Raw genomic sequence first — 17,025 nt, forward strand, 5'->3', positions numbered from 1 at the left:
GTCTAAATCTAAAAAATGTGAATTTCTAGCAATTAAAGACTGCACTGCAAATGCTATCTGTAACATTTCTGTTAAACAAGAAGTCACATACCCAGGACTGTTAATATCCAAAGACCAAAAGTCAAGATGCTCGTCAAACTTAAAAAAATAAAAAAAGTACGTTCTAAATGAAGCTTCAGACGTCAGTAATCACGTGACTCTGGCCAAACGAATCAAACCTCGACACAGTGCTTCTGAAGCAGCGTGTTGATTTTTCTGACACACGCACCGGAGCGTCAGCTTCAAGCGGACCATCACTACCTCTCACATCTAAAGGTAAGTGCCAAGGTAACTTTGAACTGAGTTCAGTCAATCTTGAGTTTTTCGAAGTTTTCTGAATGAAGTTTTCTGTTGCTCTCTGTGAGAGGAGACCGTTAAAGGCGAGGCTCTCCAGAGTGCAGCAAAACAGGAAACCACAGCTGGATGTGTGTAAGTGTGCAAACGAATAGATTAGAAGTGTAAGTGAGCCACGAGTATAGAAAGGTCAAATTTCGTGAGTTGTTTTTCTCACCACTGATCACGCGCTCAACACTCTACACATACTTGCATCACACGCGCGCTCTCAAGCATCAGTATTGTACAATTTTGGGCGTCACGTGATTTGAGGGCGTTACCATATAACGGAAATCTCCATTGTTCTGTAGCAATATATGTATATATTTTCACAAACGATCTGCAATATGTCTTGGCTTAATCTTGGGTATGCCAATGATTCCACCATGTTTTATTATTATCTATCTATCTATCTATACACACACACACATACATACATACATACATACATACATACATACATACATACATACACACATATATATATATATATATATATATATATATATATATATATATATATATATATATGTATATATATGTATATATATGTATATATATATATATATACACACACACACACACACACACACACACACACACACACACATATATGTGTGTATATATATATTGGTGTGTCAGCCTACTGGGCATTTGATTCTAATAACAGGCCTCAGTCTCTCCTGCTATACTGCTAAATTTTGTATCGGTGCTTAAACCTTTTGTGTTTGTTTCCAATAAGTTGCCCACCTCGGGAAGCAAAAATGTGTTCTTTTACTTGTCAGATGAACATATGAGACACTTTGACTCTTCAGTGCAGTGTGGAGCCTAACAAAGATCTGTTTTGTGTCCCAGCTGATCAGCAGGAGGAGAAGAGTCTGACGGAGCAGCAGAGGAACATTTTCAGCTACTTGGACTCAGCTCAGCCACTACAGAGAAAACAATGAGCTCAACACAGAAGGTGACAGACAGAGCAGGGCAATATGACCAAAAATATTTATCACGATATACATTTGAAAATTTGCGATAATGATATAACTGACGATATAATTGACGTGAGACAAAATACTTTACAACTCCACAACTTTATTAAAAATCCCATCAATGTATTTTCACTTAAACAAACAGCTGTTTTTTATGTGTATTGAAGTTATATAAAAATTTAACAGTGCAAATGCAAATTCCTTGCTCACAGTTTAACCAAAAGGCATTTCCAGTGGAAATTGGCCGACATTTGCTCCGAGGAATTTGCATTTCTACTGTTAATATTTTTGGTCATATCGCCCTGCTCTACGTTCATGTGTTACTGTTTAGGCTTAAATTGGTTTGATGTTTGGTGCCTTTTTCTTAATGTAAAAAAACCCTCAGGTTACAATCAGACATTTTTCTTCACTGAACCTGTTGGGTCTAAACTCAGACCCCGCTGTCTCCAGGACTTATTCCCGTGAAAGAAAAACAAGGCAACAGCGAACGATCGATTTACTTGCAAGGGAGGCCTCGTCGGTATCTCAGAAACGCACTTCGAATCTCATTAGCCCCCCCCCCCCAGAACCTCGAGAGGCTGGGGAGGGGGACAAATAAATTCCTTTCACCACAGAGTTAAAACAATGTAGAGATGGTAGCATAAAAATGACAACATTTAACAATTCACTTTAACAGAACCAAGCTGGTCATTTTACCAGCTCAGCTCTAATTCATATGACAGATAATATATGGTATAAACATCAAGATGATGGGAAAGTGGTATTCTTGGATAAATTTAGATCTTTTGATTGATAAACTAAAATGTTATTGATTTTCATCAGCTGCTCTGTGCTTGATGAAAGGTTGCCTCACTTCTCTATTCAGTTTTCACAAACGATCAGCAATATGTCTTGGCTTAATCTTGGGTATGCCAATGATTCCACCATGTTTTATTCAGCCAGTGACAACTCTGAATTGATCAGCGTGTCACAAAAAAATTTGCTGAATGTGTTTGACTGGATAAGTAAAAACAGCATGATTTTAAATGTATCTAAATCCAAATCTATGTTAATTAGAAGCAGATTAGTCAACAGCCCGCAACTGAGTCTTTCCATAGCCAGTGTTAGAACACGTCACCCAGATTAAACTACTCGGCGTTTTCTAAAAGGGAACGGGGATACAATTTGAGGGGGGAATTAAATTTAAAACATCCTCGTATCCGTACAACATTAAAAAGTTTTTGCATCTCTGTGTGTGGAGTGAAGCTGTGGAACAGACTAAGTAAAGATATGAAGCAATGTCCAAGCATGGCGCAGTTTAAAAAGCGGTTTAAGGATATGGTTTTTACAGGGTACAGGGAAAAGGTAGAGATTTGATAGGGTGTTCTTGTCTAACATTTTCATGTGTGTGCGGGTGCACGGGTATGTTGGTATGGGTATATATATATTTGTAGGTTGTGTATCCTTGAGGTGTTAATGGGGTTATTGAAAATGTGTATATGTGCGTATGTGTATATACGTATGTATGGATAGATAGAAACATATATGTATATATATATTAAAAAAAAAAAATTACACATAACATATAATGTAATTGCAAGGAGGTATTCTATTGATACTAGATAGTGGAAAAGGGGTGGGATTAAATAAGCTTATGCTTCTTCCTGCTCCTTTTTGAACATGAACGTTATTTGGAGTTGTGGTTGCTCGTTTTCCTTTTGTTTTGCTTTGTTCATTTGTCTCTTTTAATTCTATTTTGTTGTACTTTTTCAACATGTTCAAAATAAAGATTCAATCAATCAATCAATCAATCAATCAACCATAAATCACCACCTTTCATGGTCTCAGCACATCGATTGTTTTTAAGAAAATGGGACAAGGCATAGCTATGGCTATGAAATGCTCTTTCTGTATCACTTCTTCAATTATGAAAGATGTCATTAATGCACTAGTAATGTCTCATCTGGAGTATTGTTCAATCATTTGGTCAGCAGCTAATAAGACAGATCTTAACAGACTTCAGTTAGTCCAGAATAAGGCGTCCAGATTAGATGTTCATACTATACTAATTAAAAATGGACCGATCCTCGCCTCACAAAACGCTAGGGCTGCACGATTTTGCATAAAATGAGAATCACAATTTTTTGGCTTAGAATTGAGATCACGATTCTCTCACGATTTTCTTTTCCAATATAAATATTTATTGCACTTATTAACTGCACATCAACTTTGTAACAGTTGAGACTGAACATAAAAACAATAAATACAGGGAGTGCAGAATTATTAGGCAAGTTGTATTTTTGAGGAATAATTTTATTATTGAACAACAACCATGTTCTCAATGAACCCAAAAAACTCATTAATATCAAAGCTGAATGTTTTTGGAAGTAGTTTTTAGTTTGTTTTTAGTTTTAGCTATTTTAGGGGGATATCGGTGTGTGCAGGTGACTATTACTGTGCATAATTATTAGGCAACTTAACAAAAAACAAATATATACCCATTTCAATGATTTATTTTTACCAGTGAAACCAATATAACATCTCCACATTCACAAATATACATTTCTGACATTCAAAAACAAAACAAAAACAAATCAGCGACCAATATAGCCACCTTTCTTTGCAAGGACACTCAAAAGCCTGCCATCCATGGATTCTGTCAGTGTTTTGATCTGTTCACCATCAACATTGCGTGCAGCAGCAACCACAGCCTCCCAGACACTGTTCAGAGAGGTGTACTGTTTTCCCTCCTTGTAAATCTCACATTTGATGATGGACCACAGGTTCTCAATGGGGTTCAGATCAGGTGAACAAGGAGGCCATGTCATTAGTTTTTCTTCTTTTATACCCTTTCTTGCCAGCCACGCTGTGGAGTACTTGGACGCGTGTGATGGAGCATTGTCCTGCATGAAAATCATGTTTTTCTTGAAGGATGCAGACTTCTTCCTGTACCACTGCTTGAAGAAGGTGTCTTCCAGAAACTGGCAGTAGGACTGGGAGTTGAGCTTGACTCCATCCTCAACCCGAAAAGGCCCCACAAGCTCATCTTTGATGATACCAGCCCAAACCAGTACTCCACCTCCACCTTGCTGGCGTCTGAGTCGGACTGGAGCTCTCTGCCCTTTACCAATCCAGCCACGGGCCCATCCATCTGGCCCATCAAGACTCACTCTCATTTCATCAGTCCATAAAACCTTAGAAAAATCAGTCTTGAGATATTTCTTGGCCCAGTCTTGACGTTTCAGCTTGTGTGTCTTGTTCAGTGGTGGTCGTCTTTCAGCCTTTCTTACCTTGGCCATGTCTCTGAGTATTGCACACCTTGTGCTTTTGGGCACTCCAGTGATGTTGCAGCTCTGAAATATGGCCAAACTGGTGGCAAGTGGCATCTTGGCAGCTGCACGCTTGACTTTTCTCAGTTCATGGGCAGTTATTTTGCGCCTTGGTTTTTCCACACGCTTCTTGCGACCCTGTTGACTATTTTGAATGAAACGCTTGATTGTTCGATGATCACGCTTCAGAAGCTTTGCAATTTTGAGACTGCTGCATCCCTCTGCAAGATATCTCACTATTTTTGACTTTTCTGAGCCTGTCAAGTCCTTCTTTTGACCCATTTTGCCAAAGGACAGGAAGTTGCCTAATAATTATGCACACCTGATATACGGTGTTGATGTCATTAGACCACACCCCTTCTCATTACAGAGATGCACATCACCTAATATGCTTAATTGGTAGTAGGCTTTCGAGCCTATACAGCTTGGAGTAAGACAACATGCATGAAGAGGATGATGTGGACAAAATACTCATTTGCCTAATAATTCTGCACTCCCTGTAAACATAAAAACAACAAATGTCTCACGTTTTGTTGTTGCCGCAAAATGTTGCACTGCTTGAAATTCCGTCTCCACCGTTGCTCGACACTGCGTGTATAGAGCAGGTAGTGCAACAATAGAAAAATAGTTGCGGGACGGCACTGTGTAGCGTTTGTCTAGGGTGTTGATCATTTTCCTAAATCCCTCGTTTTGCACAGTGTTGATGGGAGCCATATCTTTGGTCAGGTGATAAGTAATAGCCTCCGTAATTTCTTTGTGCCTGCGGGAGTTCGACGGGTATAGGGAAGCGCTGTATAAGGTTCCCGTTATTGATGTTTGGGTGGTTGACCGGGACAGATTTTCTCCTGTCACTTTCTCGTCATCCCTGACGTGTTCTCCGTTGTTTTTTCCCTGCTAATTTTAGCATCACACGGCACAGCTTCTGTATCACGTGGTATAAGGCTCCGCCCTTGTCATTTGTTGAGCAGGAAGAGTGAGCGCTTGTTTTCATGCAGATTACGTCCCGGATCAAAATGCGGTACAATCGTCGTCGTCTTTTTTTTTTTTTTTTTTAAATCGTTGTCATTTGGAAATGACATCGCACATAAGTATGAATCGAGATCGCCATTTTCTAACGATTAACCGTGCAGCCCTACAAAACGCGCTACTTGGCGTAACCCAGCTTTGCTTATCAGAGAAGTATGTGTCACTCGATAGAGCAGCTGTTGTCTGCGAGACCTGTCGGCGAACTGGTGGAGCATTTGGAGCCTCACTACATGCTTCCAAACCGCAGCATTTTTAATCTTAATCTCTTTCATACTGAGGCGAAAAGGAAGCGATTTGTCCCGTACTTCAGCTAGAATGGGGGGGAAAAGACTCTGGAGTTAGTCTGTGTCCTTAAGCTGCAGCTGCCTCTTCTTCTCTCATGTTTTCTAAGTAGCTGACAGCTGGTAACTGTGCAGGGGCGGGTCTAGCAAAGCTTTGCCAGGGGGCCAGGTAGGGCATTAACCGGGAAAGGGAGGCACAAAAAATACTTTTCTTTGTTATTTCAGTTGTCCATTGCGTGTGTGTGTAGGTGGTTGTGTGTATGTTCAGTCCATGAGTTTAACGTGGGTCAGATGTCAGGAGGCAGAGTTCAGGAGTCTGACAGCTGTGGGGAAGAAGCTGTTCCGGTACCTGGTGGTCTTAGTCCGGAGGCTCCTGTAGCGCCTCCCAGAGGGCAGGAGAGTGCAGAGTCCACGTGATGGGTGACTGGGGTCTTTGATGATTTTCCCAGCCCTTTTCAGACACCGCTTCCCGTAGATGTCCTTTATGGCAGGAAGTGGTGCTCCGGCGATGCGCTGGGCAGTTTTCACGACCCTCTGCAACGCCTTCCGATCCGAGGCAGAGCAGTTCCCGTACCAGACTGTTATACAGTTGGTCAGGATGCTCTTGATGGAGCAGCGATAGAAGTTCACCAGGATGTCTGAGGACAGGTTGTTCTTCCTCAGAGTCCTCAAGAAGAAGAGGCGCTGGTGAGCCTTCTTGACCAGCTTGGAGCAGTTGGTCGTCCAGATGAGATCCTCGGAGATGTGGACTCCCAGGAACTTGAAGCTGCTCACACGCTCCACAGCTGTCCCCTTAATGTAGATGGGTGGATGTAGGTCAGCATTCCTCCTGTAGTCCACGATGAGCTCCTTGGTCTTCTCGGTGTTAAGCAGCAGGTTGTTTGTGTCGCACCACTCAGCCAGACGATCCACCTCCTCCCTGTAGACGGCCTCATCGTTGTCACTGATGAGGCCAATCACCGTGGTGTCATCTGCAAACTTAATGATGGTGTTAGAAACTTCGGCAGGTCTGCAGTCGTGGGTGAAGAGGGAGTAGAGGAAAGGGCTCATTTGGTATAACGGAATAGCTTTAGTGTCTTGTTTTTAAAACTTGAGTATGAACTTATACAAAATGCAGCAAGATATTTATTTAAAAAGCAGTTTTATTGATTACAAAAAACGCTATATCGGATTCATATCGGTATCGGCAGGTATCCATATGATATCGGAATCAGTATTGGACATTAAAAAGTGGCATCGTGCCATCTCTAATACTAATATCGATAAAATACATTATCAACTTACCGTTAAAAGTAACTTTTTGTATCTTTAACACTAATGCACAAGAATAATACTATGCCAAGTAAAAACTGGAGATTTAATATATCACTACTTAAAGATGAAGACTTTATTAAATATTTTAAAAAAGAGTGGACTTCATATTTAGACTATAATGACACTCCCGGAACATCAGCTTGTGTTCTATGGGAATCAGAGAAAGTTGTGATGAGAGGTAAAATAATTTCTTTCTCATCACATAAAAAGAAAAAAGAAAACAAAAATATTCAGGAATTAGAAAAAAACATCAAATCACTAGAAGAAGCCTACGCGTCCCACCAAGATCAGGAAATATTGAACAAAATACGCAAAACAAAACTAGAATTAAATGAGATAATTGATAAAAAAACAAAATTCTTAGTAGAAAGACTACGCTTACAAAATTATGAACATGGCAATAAATCCGGTCAATTTCTAGCAAACCAGCTAAAAATAAATAAAGAAAAAACTACTATATGTGCTGTTCAAGATTCATCTGGGAACACAATATATGAACCGAAACAAATAAACAACATTTTCAGGGATTTCTATAAAACGTTGTATTCACCACAAATAAACCCATCTAAAAAGGAAATTGATCAGTTTTTGGACAACATAACTCTTCCAAAATTATTACACACTCAAGCAATGGCACTGGATTCACCACTGACACCAGGTGAACTCCAGGAAGCCCTGATAAGTATGCCCAATAATAAGGCTCCAGGTCCAGACGGCTTTCCTGCCGAATTCTACAAAGAATTCTGGACGATTCTAGCACCAGTTTTCTACAGAATGTTGTTGGAAATCAAAGAAAAGGGCAGACTTCCATCAAATATGAATTCTGCAAACATTAATCTCCTGCTAAAACCAGGCAAAGACCCTGTATATCCCTCAAGCTATCGTCCAATATCCCTTATAAATGTAGACCTTAAAATAATCTGCAAAGCTCTCTCAAAGAGACTGGAGAAAATAACCCACCTCTTAATTCATCCTGACCAAACTGGTTTCATAAAAGGTAGGCACTCATCAACAAATACACGCAGATTACTTAATCTGATAGACTACTCATACAGTAAAAACCTAGAAACTACAATATTCTCTTTAGATGCAGAAAAAGCATTTGACAGAGTTAACTGGAAATTTCTGTTTGCAACTTTACACAAATTTGGTTTTGGATCCTCTTTCATCAACTGGTTAAAAATATTATATAATTCCCCAACAGCTTGTGTCAGAACAAATGACCAGACATCCTCCAGCTTCTGTCTCCTGAGGGGCACCACGTATAAGCTTAAAAACACTACAAAAGACCAAGGATAAAGGAGGATTAGAACTACCTAACTTTCAGCACTACTTCTTAGCCAACAGGCTTCAGTTTATCTCAGGATGGCTAAAACATACCCTCTTAGATGAACCTTGGCTAGATGTAGAACAAGCACTTTGCAATAATCTAGAGATTTCAGTTCTACCATTTATCAGCTCAAACATCCAACGACGTGAATGCTTTAAAAGCATTAACATCAGCTCTTCTCTGACAGCATGGTGGGAGTTTCTAAAATTGACGGAGTCTTCATTAATCCCATGCAAACGTACACCTATCTGGAACAACCCTGACATATTACAAAACAATAATATGATAAACTTTTCAGATTGGAGTGGTAAAGGAATCAAATACTTAGAACATATATTAGAAGGAACAGAATTTATTTCATTTGACAGACTAGTTACACAATATGAGATCAACAAGAAAAGATTTTTAGAATATCAACAAATTAAATCCCTAGTAAAAAAGAAATTTAAACCGGGTCAAGTTGAACTACAAACACCACCAAGTGTGGTTCAATTTCTTACTCTTAAAACCCCCAAATTACTATCCAAAATATACAGAATGCTTTCTAAAACAGATGAATCAATATCACTTCCTATTGCAAAATGGGAAGCGGATTTATCAGTTAACTTAGACCAAAACTTCTGGTCTCAGATTTGCTTAAAAACCTTTCATCTAATTAGAAATCCCAGTCTTCAATTAATTCAATACAAAATACTACATAGAGTGCACTATACAGGTCATCGGATGTTCAAGATGGGCTTTACGTCTACCAACAACTGCTCACACTGCCAAACCAATTCACCGGACAATTATATCCACGCTCTTTGGTTCTGTCCACCAGTTCAGAAGTTTTGGCGCGAGATATGTGAAGACTTATCAAAGTGTCTGAAATGTAACATACCAACTTCCCCCTTAGTGTGTTTGTTGGGCAGCTTAGATAATGTCACTACAGATAAGAATATAGCCCATATGGTTTTCACTGCCCTATGCATAGCCAAGAAAACAGTCCTCATGAACTGGAAAAATAAAAATAATCTTAATTCTAACCAATATAGAAATTATCTATTAGATTACATTAGTCTCGATACAGCCTCTGCCACCACATCAGATCAATTGCTCTGGGCTCCTTTGATTAGCTCCATCACCTAGTGGGGGTGGGGGGTCATAGTTTGGTCCCACCTTCGCTGTTGTGATTGGTGTGGGGGTAGGGACAGGCTTAGGGCGTCGGGGGGTTCCCCAGGAGCATCTTCCTTGGGGGGCTCAACCCGGGGTAGCGGTCATGGCCTATTAGGGGCTCTGTTGGCTCTTAGGTGACGGTTTCCTCTAGGGGAGGGTCTGTGCTGACGGACGTGGGTTACTGACCTGGTAGCCTGGCTGCCCCTGGGTGGGTCCGGGACGGGCGTGAGGTTCTGGGGGTGCTCCGTCTCTGGGCTGGGGCCCTGGCTGGGCCTCGGGGGCTTGGGTCCTGGTTGGTATGTTGCTGGGGTTGTGTGCGGGTAGGTGTATGGGGGCCCGGCCCTGGCACAGGGTGCCGCCAGTGCATCGAGCCACCTGGGGGGCTCTTCAACTGGTGGGGGAGGTTGTTACACCTTGCAGGAGCTCTCCTCTCTTCAGGAACTCACTCTGCAGGAGGGGGAGATACAGGAGAGGTGGAGGAAGATCTCAGCCTGGGCGTCTATTGTCTTGTGTAGTCTGGAAGATGAGTGGATGACGGGGTGGGTGCAGTTTTCTCTGTGGTGGGGTCAGGTGGGCTGGGCGGCGCTGCTGTTCTGGGCCCCGGTCCGGATGGGCCTGGGCCCCCTTTCCCTGGCGGGTTGCGGAGTATGGGAGTGCCTACTGGGATCAGCGGGGGAGCTGGCCCCAGGGAGGGGTCACTTGCCCCTCCCCATCTCCAGCTGCCTCCCTCTTCCCGCTCCACCACAACCACCCACACATGCAGGGCCTTGGAGTAAAGGTGTGTCACCAGGGTGCAGGGTAGGCATCCCCCCCCTCTGTCCCCTTCTGGCTTCTTGTGCCTCAATTTTATCTCACCACTTAGACATTCACATTACTCACACTCTCATAACACATACATATAGGATGTTGAGGGTGGGCACGCTACACGGACTCCAAAAGACCATCAGGGTGTACACCTCACCCCTGGCGTCGTTGCCCACCTCTCAATTTTAAATACACGTAGACACTGAGGGCTATCAGGAGGGGCTATGCGCTTACCTGCTGCTCTCTGGCAGGTAGCTCCATGCCCTCCTGGGTTTTAAATGCACCTTAGAACACACATGCATCAACACTACATATGAGCGGGCGGAGGGAGGTTTGGAGTCTTCTCACACCCCCGTTCTCTGCGACCTGCTGGAGCGGGGGGCTGGGAGGAGGAGTTGGCCATCCGACTGGGGTCTGGAGTGTGGGGCCTCCCTGCTGCTGCGGAGTCGGGGTGGTCTGCTTCTCCCCACCGCAGGGAAAAAAGGGTAACACCACCTGGGTCTGGGTGCAGTTTCCCCCTCCAGGGGCAAAGGTACCTAGACCCGGTTCTTAGAGTACGCTTGGGGAGTGTGATTGTGTGTACGGTGTCTCTCTATGTCTGTCTCCACGTTGGTTGAGTGTTGAGTAATTGCATATGAGAGCATGAGGGTGGGGATGGATGTTTGTATCTGTGTGTGCCTGTATGTCTGTGTCTATATGTCAGGTTGGGTATCAGACGCCACCTCTCTGGGGACATCTCAGGCCCTCTAAGGTATGGAGGCCTATCTCCCCCCACCACTTCCCCTGCCAGTGGCAGACGCCCTCAGACATCGGTGCGTTGGTGGTTCTTTGTGTCCGGGGGTGGGCGCCCAGGTACACACCGGCTCACTCCTTGGTGGCTGCTTATCGGGGCCTGGAGCCTGGGGCTCGCTCAGGCCACTTCGGGGGTGGATTGCCCTCGGCCTCTCGGCATGGGGCTCGGTCACTCTGGCACAGCTGGCTGCCGGCGGAGCTCATGGGCACGTCACTGCAACCCCCCCTGGCTTCTGCTCCGCGGCTGCTGAGTGACCCCTCATCTGGGACTCTCCTCAGCTCCTTCTGGGATAGTGGCGCAGCTGCCCCTCTGTTGGTCTTCCTTGGTCTCTTGTGTTCTGGGGGCCTGTGGATGTCTGGAGTCTTGATCTCCTCCATACCTGCTTCATTCCCTGGAGGACGGGGCTGTGGTCCCCCACACCCTCTAGCAGATCATTACATGAAGGAACCTTTTAAAAAACAAACGCGTCCATGCTCACAGGTGTACACACGGGTGCTCACACACACAAACGACACCCTTTTTGGCTCCTACCTCAAAGCACACTGTGCGCTGTCGATCTTACGTGCTGCACAATAATGTTTAATATTTAGTATTTACTGTTATATTCCCATATATCATCATGATGTTGTTTATTGTATTGCTCTCATTTTCTTCTGCTTGTTTTCTTTTTTCTTTCTCAACAGGTGACCCAGGTGATTGATATATGTATTTTTTTTTTGTCTGCTTATTTAGTTGGTTTTTGGTTTTTTTGCCCTTTATCCCCGTCCCTCTTCTCCACTGTTTTTTTCCCCCTCTTCCTTTCTCCCTTTTCTTTTCCTCATTCAAGTCTGTCCTGTATCTAGCAAGTGAAAAATAAATAAATAAATAAAATAAACAATAAAAGGTGAATCAAATAGACCATTACGGCAAGGCTGTGATGGTCAATTTGGTAAAGTAAATCCGTTGGGCATCTTTCTTCGCCTTTAGACAATAATTCTGATGGCAAAAGAACCAAACGGGACAGGCAAAAAAAAAAGAGACAAAAAAGTAACTTTTTGTAAAACTGTTATATTTAGAGCAACTTTTAAGTGGAATAAATTACCTTATAAAATTAGAGAATTAGCAACTATTCAAAACTTCAATGAACATTTAAAAGCCGATTTACAGAGCTTTTAGTTGTTGTAACATTGTAAGAGATGATTTGTTTTTTAAATTTGTGTAATGTGCCTCAATGTTATTGATATTATTATTATTGTTATTATTGATTGCTTATATTTTAATTGTGAAACCTCACTGTGGATGTAAGAGGCAAATTATGTGGATATTTTGAATCCACTTTATTGTATAATATTTTATGTGATTGTATTTGACGGAAGACGAGCAACATCTGTTGTGGAAGCTAATGGGGTTCCTTTTGAATAAATAAATAAACAAACATAGGATTTATTATCACTGAATAATTATGTATAAATCTATAAAAATTATAGAAATATGTATTAGAAACAACAACTGTGTGTGTGTGTGTGTGTGTGTAAAACTAGTGTTAATGGAGGGAGTTTGAAGGTTGAGTTTGTTCCACGACTGCATTTCACTCACTGCCTCTGTTTGTATCTCTGTCACTGCAGGACCAACATGGAGCGAGAAGTCTGCGCTCTCAGGAGGCCGACAAACCTCACAGAAGAAAGAGAGAGAAAACATACACCTGTGACGAGTGTGGGAAGGAGTTTACTGAGAAGGCTTCACTAAAACAGCATCAGGTCATCCACACTGGAGAGAGACCGTTCAGCTGTGACTTGTGTGGAAAGTCTTTTTCCAGGAACGGTTCCCTAAAAAAACACCAACTCATCCACAGTGGAGTTAAAGCGTACAGCTGTGACGAGTGTGGGAAGGATTTTTCTGTGAGGGCTGAACTAAAACGTCATCAGGTCATCCACACTGGAGAGAGACCGTTTAGCTGTGACTTGTGTGGAAAGTCTTTTTCCAGGAAGGGTCACCTAAAACAACACCAACTCATCCACAGTGGAGTTAAAGCGTACAGCTGTGATCAGTGTGGCAGAGCTTTTACTTGTAGTAGCAGCTTACAGAAGCATCTAGTTACCCACTCTGGAATTAAGGCATACAGCTGTGACATCTGTGGAAAAACTTTCAGTCTCATAGGGCACCGAAATACACACCTACGCATTCACACCAGACATGATGTGTACTGCTGTGAACAGTGTGGCAAAGAGTTTATAACAGACGCAAAGTTACAACAACACATGTTTACCCACACTGAGGAGAGACCTTATAAATGTGACCTTTGTGAGAAGACTTTTAAATCTCCACATCACCTGAGACTACACCAACAGATCCACACCAGAAAGAGACTCTACAAGTGCAGTTACTGTGAGGTATGTATTTATATTGTTATCTTGTCATTTTAGCCTGACTGTTTGGAACAACTCTGCTCATTAAACTGTGTTAGCATGTTAGCAATTCTACTGCATGGAAAAGCAGCTCTGAGTGATTATTCAGATTTTCATGTCAGTTATGATTTTAGTATTACTGTAGTATTATGGTGGTAGTATTGTAGTTATTGCAGCGCAGTAAACTGAGTGTGTTAACTGAAACAGTAAAATGTAATTGGACGTCTGCAGAGATGCTCTTTATTTCAGGCGACGTTCAGGATAAAAATGTTGAAGGACTGACTTACACTGTCTTTGTGTCTTTGTTTAGAAGCAGAGCGACACAGATGGATCCAGTTCTCAACCCTGTCATCACCGTGGTGGTGGGAAAGACTTTCATTGTGACCTATGTGGAAAAACTTTCAGTTGGCAAAAGAACCTAAAAATACATCAACGTAGACACACTGGAGACAAAATGAAATATTGCAAAGAATGTGGGAGAAGCTTCACCACATCACGTGACTTAAAAAAACATGAACTGATTCACAGTGGGGTCAAAAAGCACGTCTGTGATCAGTGTGGGTCATCCTTCACCACTGCATGGTGGCTTAAAACACACAAACGAGTCCACACAGGAGAGAAGCCATACAAGTGCAGACACTGTGACAGAAGTTTCTCAGATTCAAGTAGTCGTAACAGGCATGAACGTACACACGTGGAAGGAAACTACAGCTGTGACCAGTGTGACAAGAGCTTCAGGAATCTCAGTTCATACTCCAAACACAAACGATCCCACGTTACTAATAAACTGTTTCACTGTTACCAATGTGCCCAAACATTCACCTCATTGTCTGCTCTGTGCAAACATCAGCGTGATCACTCAGGGCTGAAATCACTCCCATCACTGGATCACAGTGAATCTGAAGAGACAGAAAGATCCTCTGGTTTCAGTGTCAGACTCAAAAAGCTTGAGATCAGGCTCCACAGAGTTCAGATAGAATCATTTAAACTTGTGTTGAACTGAACTGGTTGCTGGGCTGAACTTCTACATAATACAGATTTAAATGGGATCTTATTTTCTGTCGTTTTACTGAGTCAGTTTTGTCCTTTTTTCTCTGTCCTGGTTTTGCTCGTCTGTAAATAATTGAAACTCAGTCAAATAGTTCATTGTTCTCCAGCAAAACGTTTTGGAAACTCATATTTAACCTTTAAAACTCTGACATGTTTTAGCACACAAGGCTTCATCGGGGAGTTCACTCATGATTGGACCATGAGAATAAAGGTTTTTAGTTCTTTCAAAGAGAGTCTTGGAGGTGTTTGATGTTTCTGTTTTTCTGAAACCACCTGAAAGAAAATCTATTTTTCTTGCTTTATGTAGTGTGGAAGTTTTTAATGTTTCTTTCATCTGTGATGTTCTTGAATGTGTTCACATGAAGATGGTACAAATAAACTGTCCTTTTAGCTTTAGCTCCTAAATTATTCATTATTTATGGATGTAGCACAGCAGCAGTTTCTTGATTAACACATGGAGGGCTCGGGATCTGATGGTAAATAATGTTTTGTGTCCTTGTACACATCATACAGCTCAGCTGTTCCACAGATGTCAGGTTTACACAGTGGGATGGTTTGTAAGAACGCAGCTCTCCTGTGGATAAATCCTTACTCTTAGCCTCAGGACCTCACACAGTCCCAGCAGGTTCGGTCAGAAGATTTATCCCTTTTTCATTTCTATATGATTCTTCTTGCTTCTAAACAAAGATGATTATGATGATGATGAGTCATTTATGAAAAAAGAAGCAAAAAACAATATTGTTGTATGAGGATTTTTATGGCAGATTTTGTGCATCAATGTTTTTGTACATGAAAATGTTAAAAGCATGCAAAGGAAGAGGAAGGCACAAGAGCTCAGCACGTGATACTGACTGGAAGCAACACAGCTGCTGTTGACAAAGCAGCAGAGTCAGATATGAATGTGTATTGAATTCATCGTGTAAATATACCAGATTTATCCACATACGCTAGTTTTCACCCTTTTTTTACTTTCAGTAAGTTTACTTTTAGTTTATTTTTACTTTCTGAAGACGCAGGAGAATCTGATTCATCATGATTGAGCATTTCATTAAAGTAATGTTTAACAGACATTTCTCGTTTGATGTTCTTTCAGCTGCAGCCTCGCTGGTGTTTAATTGTCTGACAGTAAAGAAGATAAAAGATACGTGCAAACACAAACACATGAAAAGTATTTGCAGAAAAGCTTAAAGCTCTTGTTTGTCTGTTTTTTCGTTCCAGTCATCGCCACCATGGCGAAGATGTGAAGCTGCCTTTCTGCTACAGTATCTCCTTACATACATTTGCTCATATCGTGGGACTTCTTATAGAGTGTCTTTCTTTGACCATGTCTCACTGTGTTTTATTCTTGACTTTGCATTTGAGTCTTGCATGACTTCATTTTAATTAATGTTAAAATGGATGGATGTCTAGACGGACCCCCTGAATTTATCATCTGAAATCTTTTTATTCCTTTATTCCACTGCTTTCAGGCATTTCTGTGCATCTAAATTTATATATAGATATCGAAACACTCATATCTGTACAATTTGTTAATATCTTCATAGTCTCCAATAATGTTACACCCCAGTGTTTTCATTTGAACCCCAAGTGTCATTGTCTTTGAAAAAGCACGGAGTATAATGCATCTATTTTGCAAAAATAAATAATTACATAAGTGTTTCAAGACTTTCAAAAAGGTACCCTGTTTTCCCTTCGTCGTATCGTACAAACAGAGATAACATAATTATCTGAGGAACAATTGTCAATAAGCAGAGAAGTTATTAAAATATTAATGCAAGACATGGAAGCAAGTGGTGTTGTTCCTAAATTAGGAACAATATTTTAAAATTACTTCACAATTCTTCTTGCACTTCATATTGTTACAAACTATCAGAATATAAAGAAAGTCAGAAAATGGACAACCTCAGCTTATAAAACTGCTATTTTTTAACCACTAACCACTGGATCAATTTCAAGGGTTTTGCACTTGATTTTTATTTTTATCATAAAACACTGCAGAGATGCAAAGAAATAATCATTATAACAGTGTGCAAATGCTCCAAGTTATACTGTGTCCAAGCTATAGACGTCTCTGAAGCAACACTTTAAGAAACTCCTGCATAGCTGCGGGGTGCACAGTCCACATTGCACAGTGACAGCACAAAGACCCTCACAGCTGGATTTAGATATTTAACATTGTTTCAGTAAAAATTAAACCCTGCATGAGTCCATGAATATCTGGCATT

At 41.5% G+C, this 17,025-nt stretch overlaps 1 protein-coding gene across 1 annotated transcript; it reads left to right on the forward strand.

The window, feature by feature from the left end:
• The first annotated feature begins 226 nt into the window (after window positions 1-226).
• On the forward strand, window positions 227-15,870 carry LOC146380664 (uncharacterized). The gene is made up of 4 exons (XM_084940096.1): window positions 227-315; window positions 1,228-1,333; window positions 12,971-13,735; window positions 14,061-15,870. The coding sequence occupies exons 2-4, from the start codon at window positions 1,316-1,318 to the stop codon at window positions 14,751-14,753; spliced, it is 1,476 nt and encodes a 491-aa protein (XP_084796222.1). The 5' UTR covers window positions 227-315; window positions 1,228-1,315; the 3' UTR covers window positions 14,754-15,870.
• The last annotated feature ends 1,155 nt before the right edge of the window (window positions 15,871-17,025 follow it).

Source organism: Perissodus microlepis, chromosome 9 (assembly GCF_051167445.1).
Source record: "Perissodus microlepis isolate ML-2025 ecotype Zambia chromosome 9, ASM5116744v1, whole genome shotgun sequence".
Classification (NCBI taxonomy): Eukaryota; Metazoa; Chordata; class Actinopteri; order Cichliformes; family Cichlidae; genus Perissodus; species Perissodus microlepis.